The sequence below is a fragment of the Ascaphus truei genome, unplaced genomic scaffold, assembly GCF_040206685.1.
Source record: "Ascaphus truei isolate aAscTru1 unplaced genomic scaffold, aAscTru1.hap1 HAP1_SCAFFOLD_1504, whole genome shotgun sequence".
Taxonomy (NCBI): domain Eukaryota; kingdom Metazoa; phylum Chordata; class Amphibia; order Anura; family Ascaphidae; genus Ascaphus; species Ascaphus truei.
The window spans coordinates 1-12575 of record NW_027454391.1 but is presented as its reverse complement, the minus strand read 5'-3'; the positions used below and the strand labels follow the sequence as shown (position 1 = coordinate 12575).

Here is a 12575-nt window from a genome sequence, read left to right as displayed (position 1 = left end):
AATTGCATGTCACAGTGGTAAACTATGCCCCAAATATGGGCATGAATTGCCACAATGATAATGAATGGGCAACATAAAAAATACGCAATGAAATAACATACAATCTATGTGTTTCTTACCTTTGCTATCTTCACCCCTGTCCTACTCGGGCACCATATCTTGACCAACAATGCAATGCTCTTCAACAACCGATGTGAAGAAGTCCACGATTATTTGTTGATTGTAGCGATGTCTCTAGTAAGTTCTTTCCTTCTTTTCTTCTTTCTTCTTTCTTCTTTATTTTCTTCTGTCTTCTTTGCTGTATAATCCAAAAGGAGCGGAGATGTTGCCCCAACATCGTCTTAGGCTCAAATAAGACAGTACAGGCCTTTTAAAAGGCCTGTGATGTCACATTTGAGTGCCATATTGTACACTCCCAATCCGATTGGCTGGTGCACCATGTGACAGGTTTCCCTTTTTTAAGGATGTCATTTCATCAAAAAGGGAGGGAAGCCTGCCAGTCAATCAGGAAGTATATGCTTCCCTCCCTTTAAGAGGACATCACGTCAGCAAAAACAAAACAAAATGGCAGCCATCACATAGTCACCAACCAAACGGATTGATATATACTGTACCATGTGATGCCTTTCCTTTTTTGGAGAGATGTAACATCATCAAAAGGAGGGAGGCATGCTACAGTACCTGATTGGCTATCTTATCTCCCTTTTTGATGATGTCACAAGGAAAGACATCATTTTTTGACGTTTCATACGCAGAAAACTAGAAAAAAATCTATTAGTTCTAAAATTAACATTTTTCAGTTTATGTGGCAGATATATATTTTTCTGAAAGTTCATTATGGGGGAGGGGAGCGCAATGCTGAAGGTTCACCTGGGGCACCAAATACCCATACACCACCTGAACATATACTATTAGGAACTACTAAGAGGAACAGCTTCTCCCAAAAAAAATATTGGCGGAAACAGCAAATCCCAATTGGACTAAACAAAGATTGTGGGTAATCTTCTTGGAATTAACTTTTTTCCCCATAAGTACCAACATTATTTTTCCTTTTTGTTACTTACCATCACTATCTGATGAATCACTTTCCAAATGCCCATCAATCTCAATGCCAACTGCAACAAAACAAAGTATTCTTTGTCAATACAGCATTTGTATCATGTACAAGAACGTTTGTGATTTTCAGTATTGATTCTACTATTTTGTACAAGGCATGAACCCTCTAAGAGTCATATGAAAATTCTTAACTTATATTTTTTCTAATAAAAACAGCATTAAAGAGGTATGCTATGTTATTATACAAGCTTGTATACATTTTATCTATGAAGAACTTTCATGTTGGTTCCTGAAAGTTATCACAATTTGTCAAACATCACGTTTTCTTAAAGATTCAAGATGACAGCTATTACATGGTTTATTTCATAAAATTGTACAATGTACTGTTATCATTTATGCTTCCACAAGGATCAAAGTGCATTAAAAAAAAGTTATCTGTTTTGAAGATAATTTAAGCCCATTGAACACTGGGGAACATTTTCCCTTGGAAAAAGTGAAGCTATATGTATTTAAATAAAAAAGTAGTTTTATTGAGTTTGCGTATATACAGTGCTGTACACCCTAGGACCATCGTACATTGACTCCTGAGTTTAGAACACTACACAGCAGTCAGGCTCACTCCTTCAGTGTCCAATTTTTAAAGCCAGCGATCAAAAGCTAAGAAATCAACAAAGTAATAGAATTCTACTGCAATGCTAATGTTACCATGTGCTGAAGAAGTCAATACATTGTTTCTGTGTACTCACCATCTTCCATTATAATCGCTAAATGGCTCTTCTTTTTCCTCCCCATTGGAGCAACCTGTATTTCTTCTATTTACTTATATTGATGTTAGTTCCTTCTTCCAAAAGGTAGCGGTTAACTTAACTGTGTTTCCTCACTGCTTCTTATGGCAACACATTTTCAGCATTCGTCTCTGATGAAAACGAACTGAAGCTACAGGGAGTTATGTGATATCCTCTTATCTGCCTTTCATTTTCAACGTGTAAAGCACCTGTGATATTAGATTACACTGCATATTACTTAAACATGAAGGAATACCCTTTAGCAAAAACAGGAACGATTAGATAGAGCACCTTTTAATGCAGAAATCATGTAATCTCTTACAGGATTCTATTTTTACAAGAATAATCAATGTGCTTGTTGTGTACTGATAAGGATTAGGGGCAACTATACAGATTTTCTAAGGGAATAGAGTTGTCAAATGTTTCAACCTTTCCAGATTCTGCAAAGGAATAGCGGAAGAGAGGTTAAAGTTCAGGTACATTAGTTGCCAGAGTAGAGAAGTCAATTGTGTGAATGTTTCAAGAGTAGCAAGGTGAACAGCTGGGAAAAGTGTGAGAGGTATAAGAGGTGGTGCAAAATATGTGTTACAATATTTTTTAATGTACTGTATGCTCCATTTCTTCCTCTTTTGTTTCCCTGAGCTCTATTGGAAACCTTTACCTCTGTTCTCTGGTGAATAGTTTTATTAATTTCTAGGCTCTGCGCCTTGATTGATGTGACCATTACCTTTCACAGAGAAGGAGGAGTTTGAAGGTGTAAGGAATCGGGGACTGCGTCCTCCGCGGTGCACTCCCTCCTTATGACCTGCCTCGCGCAACCCCGATGTCAATACAGCATGCGCGCACACTCACGGATGAGCTTTGGGGACATCGCAGATTACACCCCCTGGTTATGGCACACGTCGGCGGCGCATGGCATGCACATGGCGCGTGTGCATTGCTCCCCAGCTGCACGTCAACTCTCTCATCATGCCCACCTGTCTCCTGCACCGCTCCACCTATCCCTGCCTCCGCTGAGGCCGCACCTCTACTCCTCCCCTCTCTCCCATTGGTCCTGTCCTGCTATATATGCTCAGCTGTGCTACTTGCACTTTGGCTGAGCATAGTTTCTGATAGCGTTGTTCTCCCACTTCCTGGTTCCTTGCCTTGCCTTGTTCAGTGTTCCACTACCTTGCTTTCCAGATTGATCTCCTCTGTACCGGCCCGGCTTGACCCTTGGACTCTGCACTTCTGGCTTATCGACCCCAGCTTACCTCTGACCTTCCGCATCTCTCCAATCCTGACCATGGCTTACGGACTTCTATATTCCTACTGGCTTTAACCCCTGACCACGGCTATCGGATTCTGACTTTTCTACTGGCTCCTACCTCTGACCTCGGCAAGTATCAAGACTAATCTAATCTCTCCAATCCTGACCCGGCTGCCTGACCATCTACTCTCCAGACATGTCCCCGTGGCTTCAGGTGGCGTTTCTACCCATTTCCACCTTAGTACCGGGGTCCCGCCTTGTTTATGGTGAGCACAGCGTTACAAATACATACTGTATAATGTACCTTATAATATACTACAATGTGTTTCTATACAATGCATTATAATGTGCTACAGTCACCTTCTTGTGGAATGCTTGGATAGAGGTACTTTGAGACTCTTAATACCGCTTGACATCCACCAAGTACTACTGTATTTGGTTTTCGGGAATTTGGTAGCGTCGCAGTTAGACAAATCTCAGAGTTTTTAGCCTGTCAATTCCTTCAAGCACCTGATCACATTTTGAGAGTTATTATTTTTGTGCCAGTCACAAAAAGAGTTGTGCAAATATGTTCGCGTTTGGGTCACAAAAATGTTCACTAATCTTTAACACTCCTGTGAAGTATACCTTTTTCACTAGTTTTACCAGGAAGTAAAACATTGAGAGTCACCTCTCGTTTTCAGGTATGTCCTGGGCACAGAGTTATGATGACAATACAAGGCTACATTAGTGAACAGAGGTTATACGTTACATTTATATACATTTCATTGACAGCTAAAGATAATATGATTATGAGCGTAACACACACAGACCAGATTAAAATTTGAGAGCTGAAGTCTTGAAATTACTTCAACTGAAGGAGGTTTTGAGAGTCTCAGTTAGATTGTTCCAGTTGTGAGGTGCACGGTAAGAGGAGGAGCGGCCAGATTCCTTGTTGAACCTTGGGACTGTGAACGATCTTTTGGAGTCAGATCTCAGATGATAAGTGCTGCATGTGATAGGGGTGAGGAGCTTGTTCAGATAGGCGGGTAGCTTGTCCAGAAAGTATTTGAAGGCAAGACAGGATAAATGTACTTTGCGTCTGGACTGAAGTGATAGCCAATCTAGTTCTTTGAACATTTCACAGTGATGTGTGTTGTAGTTACATGGACAAAGCGGAGGACAAAATGGTATATTGAGTTGTAGATGGTGTCTAGTTTGCTAAGGTGAGTTTGGGGTGCTGCGCCATATACTATGTCTCCGTAGTCTATATCTGGCATTATTATCTACTGTGCGATGCACTTTCTTACCAGTGGGCATAGGGAGGATTTGTTCCTATAAAGTACACCTAGCTTTGCATATGTTTTGGATGTCAGAGTATCAATGTGCAACCCGAATGTTAAATGGGAGTCAAACCATATGCCCAGATATTTAAAACTAGTGACATGGGCTAGAATGGTGTTAGAGTTTGTTCTGATCTTTACCTCAGTCATTGGTAACTTTAGAAATACAGCGTTAGTCCCAAGTACCATAGTTAAAGTTTTGGCAGTGTTTAAAAAGAAAAAGAGTCTCTTAACACCCTAGGCAAATGTTGCTGAAATAAATGTATACATTTAGCCAAAATGGTGACAGACAAATAATTATTTCTCTCAAAACGTCAGGTGAAATTTTGTGTGTTCTTGATCTTGCAAAATTTTGGTTATCAGTGCAGGTTCAATATTTGCCTCTTTACAAAAATGTGAGAAGATTTTGCACAACTCTAGTTACAAAGACATCAGTTGTCATCTGGGTACAAAAGGGCATAATTTAATTCCTTTTGTATAGATGTGCTGCTTTGCTCCTCTTTGACTTATTATGATTTTGAATGTGCACCAAAATACTACAGTAGATGTGAAATGCTAGACTCTAATTTAATTAAACAACAAATTTACTGAAATGCATTAGTAGTTGCAAAAAAATGTTGTACTGTTTAAGTATATTGAACAAATATGTTTTATATCACCTGATTAAAAAATACTGCAATTTTTTTTAAACAGAAATAAGATTACATAACCTGATTGTGAATTATCCAGTAATATGCAGGTAAATAGTACAATTTCTTCAGGTCCCCTCTGTGTATTTTTTATGACAACCTTTCACACAGTCTGTTACCATTGATTTAAAGTGTATGACAGGTTGATCCCCGAAAATCCTTCTTCTCATGCCCAATTAATAGGCATTTTGAAGTGTGGACAGCTATTGTGGATAACCCCAGTTCAGCAGTGGTGGCATTAATTTGTCCCTACACGTAGGTAGCATTTGTATAGTTAGTAATAGACTAGTATAGTGACGTTACGCAGCTAGTTACTAGTCGTCCCTACTAGATTAAAAAATTTTTTTTTATCTTTTGTCTATGTAAACTTTTAACAATCATTATCATGTAGTCTACAGTGTCTTTTGCTTTCCTCTACAGTACTGTACTGTATATGTGGCAACTTTACAGCAACACCTGCCTTTGGAATTCTAGGTTATTAATAAGAGTGTTTTGATTGTTTGTGCTTTAACCCCTATGTTGAGAACTGCGGCTTACTTACGGCAATTAAAAAATGTTACGCTTTGAATAATAAAAAGCTACTGGTGATAGTCTTTATGGTAGCATTAAATAAACAAACATATCAATAACGGAGCATTCTACTGCCAATGTTGCTAGATGGTACTTCGTAGGAAACATTGTTATAAGTAAGGATGGGTACAGTAAGTACACAGGTGCAAAAGTCGTGCACACATTTGTACTTTTTGTGGGTTTTTTTTTTTATAAAATAGATTAACTTTTCATAAAATCCACAATTGTTTTTTGCAAAATAAAAAAAACCTGTTTCCGTAATTAAAAAAAAAATTAAAAATCCCAAACCAATCGAGCATTAGCAAAACCCAAACATGACATTTAAAAAATAAAATAAACACCAGTGGAAGTACCTTAGAGCATATTTATAATATTGCAACAAATAGAGGATTTTTGGTTCAATGAGGTAAACAAAGCATTTGATTTATAATCCCTCACATGATCAAAGATTTTGTACCCGTTATTAACAAAACTTCAATTGCCAAAATAAACAACTTTGTTGCCTCCACTAAAATACTGTAAGTCCATGGCAATAACACGTGCTCTATTTGTGCGTCTCCTGCAGATTTGTTTCAAAGGGTGTTATTCATTAAAATGGGATAGTGCCAATCAGGACCATCACACTTTAATGATTAACCCCCAAATATATCTGAACATTTGACTCTCAAATGTAATTGCTCCGAATGGCTAAAAGTATTTTATTTCACTGCTGTGAGATGTCTCAATCCTCCTCACCGTGGATATGGAGCTTGTTTTCGCTGGCTGAGTTTTCATGTTCTTTGTGCAGGACCTAATTTGTATACCACATTGTTTCAGAGGAAATACATCCATTGTCTGGACGCTGATGTTTTAGTTTTTCATTCCCACTAGACAACGTCTATTGTGCTTCATTCTTCACCTGAAAGGTTGGCGCAGAAGGAGATAAATTAGTAATGTGGAAGAAGGGCTAAAACAAATTAATCATGCATGTTTAGAAGGAGTATGGCCATTCATACATTTACATTATAAACGTCTCCCTACTTATTTCCTTTCTTATAATTAATATTGTACCTCAATATTAAAATGACGCACATCATATTTTCACTATGGACATTCTAAGTTTCAACCACAGGTCTTAAATAAAAATAGTTTTGTTTTGGAGGGGAAAGTGTAACCTAATAACACAAGCAACATGTGTTTTAATGTTTAATGACATATTACATTCCCTTTCTCTGTATTTGTTTAACACAAAGCCCAGATACGTAATCTCTAGGCTATCTGCAATTCAAAAATCTACGACGTGTCATACTGATGTCCTTGTCACTGTTAATTTAAAGTTCCAGGTGAATTCGATTTCACATTTTCATTTGTAGAATGCATTACATTATTAGAGCTGTATAATTAGCTGGCACCATAACAGCATTCTACAAAAGATACCAAGTTACTGTTATTTAAAGTTAAATTGGGCCACACTTAGCAATTTGTACTACCGTATTTATACTGCACTACAAGTTTTATAAAGATATATATTATGGGTAGAAAAATTGCCTTAGCTACAGATACACAGTCAATTGAATTGTGTCAGTTGATGATGTTGATTGAAGTTTACCAACTTAGAGCATATTCTGTTCAATATTTTTGTAATGGAAGTCACGTCAAATGCACATTGGTAGAATTTCAAAGAAAAGCAGAAGAGCATTTAACTGTGAAAAACGACTCAATTTAGGCAGGTATTTACACAGTGTTATTTCTCATACGCAAATATTTAAGGCGCTTACAGTAGACCTAGAGTCATCAAAATTCTTTACATTAGAGTTGATGTTGCAGCTCCACCTAGAACAAAATGGGTGTTATTAGAGCATAAATAAGGCTGAAGTCATTTCAATGGTACAAAAAAATATGCAAATGTCATACTAAATAATGTTCAACATGAGATAAATCTGAGGGCATACAGGACATAACAATTCTGTAAAAAATAGTGCTAATACTGCAAGACTTGGTAACTCACGTCATCAGCCTGCACTGAAAGCTATATAAACCTCTGTTAAACGTAAACACGCTGGTAGTGCTGTTGGGAGGGAGAGAGAACACACTTAAGAAATTAAGGAGGTTTATTTATACTTTAGTATTGTGCTAGTTTTGCGAGTTCTAAGTGGGTAGTCATGCTATTTGTATTGTGTGAGTGCTTTGTGTATTTTCATATTTGTTAGTAAGGAGAAAAAAGGTGATGTATAGTAGCGCTAATGACAATAGACAATATACCCTGCTTGAAGGGTGAGCCCTAGTGGTACAAAGGTGATGGTAATCTGATGGTACAATCAGAATAAACAGCATAAAACAAAAAGAGATACCGGCGCCTAATGAATGAATGGGTGAAGGGTGGGTATTGAGCCAGGGTGTGGCTTAACTACTTAATTACCTTTGCGGTTATTATCCGATAAGGTGTTTAAGGGGTTAATTGATATATGAATGTAATTGCAATGTATTGGCTATGTATTTTGTGAGCAACGGAGGACAAGGATTTTGCTGGCGACGGGGGCTTCTTATTGATGAGGTTAGTAGTACTTTATTTATTTTAATGTGCTAGTTAATGTGTTTAATAATGGGGAAATAATCTATTATCCCTGTCTGGATAATAGTTATTTTGCACATTATTGTACTGTATGTGTTGGGAGGGGGATTGATGTATTGAATGTATAGGTCAGGTTTATTTATTTTACATTCAGGGTTTGTTCCTTTTGGTTCTGCGAGAGACCTCTGGAGACCACCTGCGGTATCCTCTGGCTTCTCAGGGGTATCAGGCTGCGTGGTCCACGGGGGACACCTGCGGGGAACAACCGGTGGCCCCACATCTGTGGGGGCACCGCGGACCTGTAGTGTGCAGGGAAGAACCGGTGGCCCCACATCTGTGGGGGCACCACGGACCCGTAGTGCCCACCCGTGGGTCCCCAGACCCCCGTGGGAACTACCCAAGGCCCCTCAGACACCTGTGGGTCTGACCCGGGGCTCCCAGACATCCGCGGGCCTAACGTGGGGACCCAATTGTGGCCCACGGTGACCCGCGGAGACCACCTGGTGGGCCATGGCACCTGGCGGGACCCACCAACAGGCCTCCAGAACCTGTATGAAATAAGTTGCTGGTAACCTGTAGGTCTGTGAGGTTACCCATCAGGCCCACCGGGGAGTCACGTGGGCCTGGGGTATGAACCCTGTATGTAAAAGAATAAATCATGTATTTATGGGGGGGCACAGGGGATGGGTTATGTATTTAATAAATAGAATGATGTTTATTGTGGGCTGTATATTGTTTTTATTGTGGGTACTGGGAGTGGGGGGAGGGGGTATTGGCCCCAAGGGTATGTGGGTAGGCCTCCCGGCTGGGTAGTGGGTGAGGGTGGTTAGGCCTCACGGGTTGGTGGTTAGTGGGGGAGGGTATGTAGGCCTCCCGAGTGGTGGGTGAGGGTGGGTTAACCCCTTAGTGACTGTAGCGGTTAATAACCGCTATGGTGATTAAGGGGTTAGGGAACATTACATTGGATGTTTTTATTCTTGTTTCTGTTTTGCAGCATCGGAGGGGGCATGGGCAGGATGAAGATGAGGATGGCCTTCATCGTGGCAGCCGGACATGGGTGAGTGCTATATGTATTTATTGTTCTTTATGTATTTAAAATGGGCACATTCACTATTATCCATTTGTGGATAATAGTAATTGTGCCCATTACTATACTGTATGTGTTAGGGGGGGGGGGGGGGGTATTTCTTTATAAGTATGTATGTGTTTTGACATTAATTGGGGGGGGGGCACAGAATTGGTACTGCAGGCCCATGGGTAAAACCCAAGGGCCCCTGCCGGCCTATAGTATAATTGATGTGCATATATGTGTATGTTAGGGGGGTATAGGGGTTGTTGGGGTAATATATATATATATATATATATATATATATATATATTTAATTTATATATTTATTTATTTATTTAGTGTGGGGCTTTTGTGTGTGTTTTTGTTGTTGTTGTGGATAGCGGGGGTGGGTGAAGGGAGTATTTGGCCCCAACGGTTGTTTGTTTAGGGCTTGCGGCTGGGTAGCGGGTGGGCTTAACCCCTTCATGACCGTAGCGGTATTAACCGCTACGGTCGTGAAGGGGTTAAGTGCACCCGCAACCCCCCTGCAACCCCTAAACAAGCAACAAGGGCCAAATACCCCCTTCACCCACACCCGCTACCCACAATAAACCTGGCACGGCGAGTTAACCCCTTCATTGCCTTAGCGGTTAGCCACTAAGGTAATGAAGTGGCCTTTAGATGCATTTTTCCTGCCTCGGATGCATGCCGGGGGGCTCCGGTGCTGGTATTAATGGGTATCAGCTTCGGAGACCCCCAGCATCAATCCCAGCCAGGTAAAAGGCCTGATTTTTTGTAAGTGTCGACCTTGCCGATGCTTATACACCACCAACCCGCCAACTTTAGTTGGCGGGGCGGATTGGCGTTCAAATCTCAATTCTGGAGTACCGATCAGCAGCGAAAAGCTGATCGGGGCTACCTGAATTCAGCCGAGTTCAAAAAGTGCCGATAAGTGGCTTATCGGCACCCGGCTGCCGATAAGTTTTTATTGGGAACAAAAATTGCTGATTTTTCCAACTTATCGAAGCTTACTGAATCGGGAAGGCAATTTTGGCGAGAAAATGGCGATAAAAGCCTTTTCGGCGCTTACTGCATGAGGCCCATAGTGTCTAACTTATGTATCCAATAGATTTCCTGAGCTGAGAGGTTTTGATTCTATCTCCTCTCCTCCTATCACAGGGTACATATTGAATACCCTTGAATGTTAGAAAAGTGGGGTCTGTATTATGATGTAATAAAAAGGTGCCGTGACACACTGTGTTTATCGAATCCACTCCTGATGTTTCTGATGTGTTCCAGAATACGTGTCTTAAGGCAGTGCTATTCCTACCAACGTACTGTAAACCACAAGTACATTCAAGTAAATAGACTATGAAAGTGGAAGTACATAATATAAAGTCTTTTACAATAAACACTTCTTTAGAGCTTCTAGAAACTACCTGTTTCCTGTCTGGATTAATGAATTTACAAATAGAGCATTTGCCACAGGCAAAATTACCAATAGGTTTATCACCTAACCAACTATTAGAAACTTAATTACATACACTTTTTCCAATATCGCTTGGGACCAGTACATTTTTAAGGTTCTTGGCCCTCCTGTAAATAAATCTGGGTAATTTCCCAAGACGTGTACCCAGGATAGCATCATTACACAGGATCCCCCAGTACTTATTGATAATATTCGCAATACTTTTATGTGCCGAATTGAAGGCAACATTGATTCCCTCATTGTTTGTGATGTTCTTTTTCTTAGGTATAACCATAGTCACGATTCATTAGTCTAACTCTTGCGAGTTCCTTTTTGAGGTTATCAGCTGAATAGCCTCTCTCAACAAACCTTGAAAAAAGTTTATCTGCCTGTTGGTCAAAAACCTTAATATCACTGCAATTTCTCCTCAACCTTGTGAATATTGCGAATCCAGGAGGTTTTATGGTTACTTGTAGCCATTAGGAGGTTGTTCATATCTACCTCTTTAAAGTGTGTTTCAGTATTAACACTGCCATTGGCAGAAACAGTGTGTTTTAAATCTAAAAACTCCATTGATGACATATCTGTTGCGTGTGTGAAGATCAGATTGTATTCATTCTGATTAATGTGTGACATAAACAATTCAGCAGACTCAAGGTCGCCATCCCAGACACACAGAATGTCATCAATGTAGCGACGCCACACTATTATGTTTTTAGCAAAAGGGTTATTGGCCCCGATGACATGATTTTCCCAATCTCCCACATACAGGTTTGCGAAACTTGGGGCAATACGTGTGCCCATTGCTGTTCCGCAAACCTGTATGTAGAAGTTGGATAGGAACATAAAGTAATTACTGTATGTCCCAGTATAAACTGAATAGATTCAATAATGAACTCTCTATTTAAATGATGTAGCGATGGATCTTTTGAGAGTACATATAGAATAGCTTCCATGCCTTTCTTATGAGGAATGTGTGTATATAGTGCTTGAATGACGCAGGTAAGCCATCTATATGTGTTCTTCCATTCAACATTTCTGAATAATGTGAGCACAGCAGTGGAATCTTTCAAGTAAGAAGGTATATTGACTACATAGGGTTGAAGAAAAAAAATCGATTAACTGTGACAAATTGGCAGTGAGTGACTGGATCCCTGAGACAATGGGTCTTCCAGGTGGATTGGTAACAGATTTGTGCATTTTTGGTAAGTGGTAAAAAACTGGAATTTTATGAGAATCAGAATAAAGAAAATTGAACTCAGTTGTTGTAATTACAGATTTACTGACTGCATTATCCAATAATGCCTTTAGTAGGCCCAAGTAATCTCTAGTAGGATCTTTTTGGAGTTTCTCATAGAAGGAGGCGTCCTGGAGCAATCTATGAGCCTCGTTCTCATAGTTGCTACGATTTTACAGGACAACTCCTCCTCCTTTATCTGCTTGCCTAATAATTAAGTTGTTATTATCTTTTAACATTTTTAAAGCAAAGCTTTCTTTTGCACTCAAATTCTGTTTGATTTCTCCTAATTTAAAGTCACGTGACAAAGCTATAAACTCGTTATTCAGCATATTAAAAAAAAGTATCAATATGGTGGCCTTTTGATTGGGCCGGATAGAATTTGGATTGGGTTTTGAAAGGTGTGTGTTTAATGACAGGAACAATATCAGTATCTATATTCGGAACAGGTGGATTAATATCAATAACATCAGGAGTGGAATCCTGCTCACATTTCAAGAAATGACTTTTCAATGTCAAGTTAAGCGTAAACTTATGAAGATCTTTAAACAATTGAAAAGAATTGGGGCCACAAGATCTAGAGAAGGTCAGACCTCTTCC

General features: G+C 39.7%; 1 protein-coding gene across 1 annotated transcript in view; it reads right to left on the bottom strand.

Moving 5' to 3' along the window:
- Positions 1-11033, bottom strand: part of LOC142476217 (transmembrane channel-like protein 2) — a gene marked incomplete at its 3' end in the record, with an annotated part of 63308 nt that extends 52275 nt beyond the window's left edge. The window contains exons 1-2 of the mRNA XM_075581707.1: positions 10904-11033; positions 1065-1115 (exon numbers count right to left, since the gene is read on the bottom strand). Coding sequence (XP_075437822.1) covers positions 1065-1115; positions 10904-11033 — 181 coding nt within the window. The remainder of the gene's footprint in view (positions 1-1064; positions 1116-10903) is intronic.
- Between the last annotated feature and the right edge of the window lie 1542 nt (positions 11034-12575).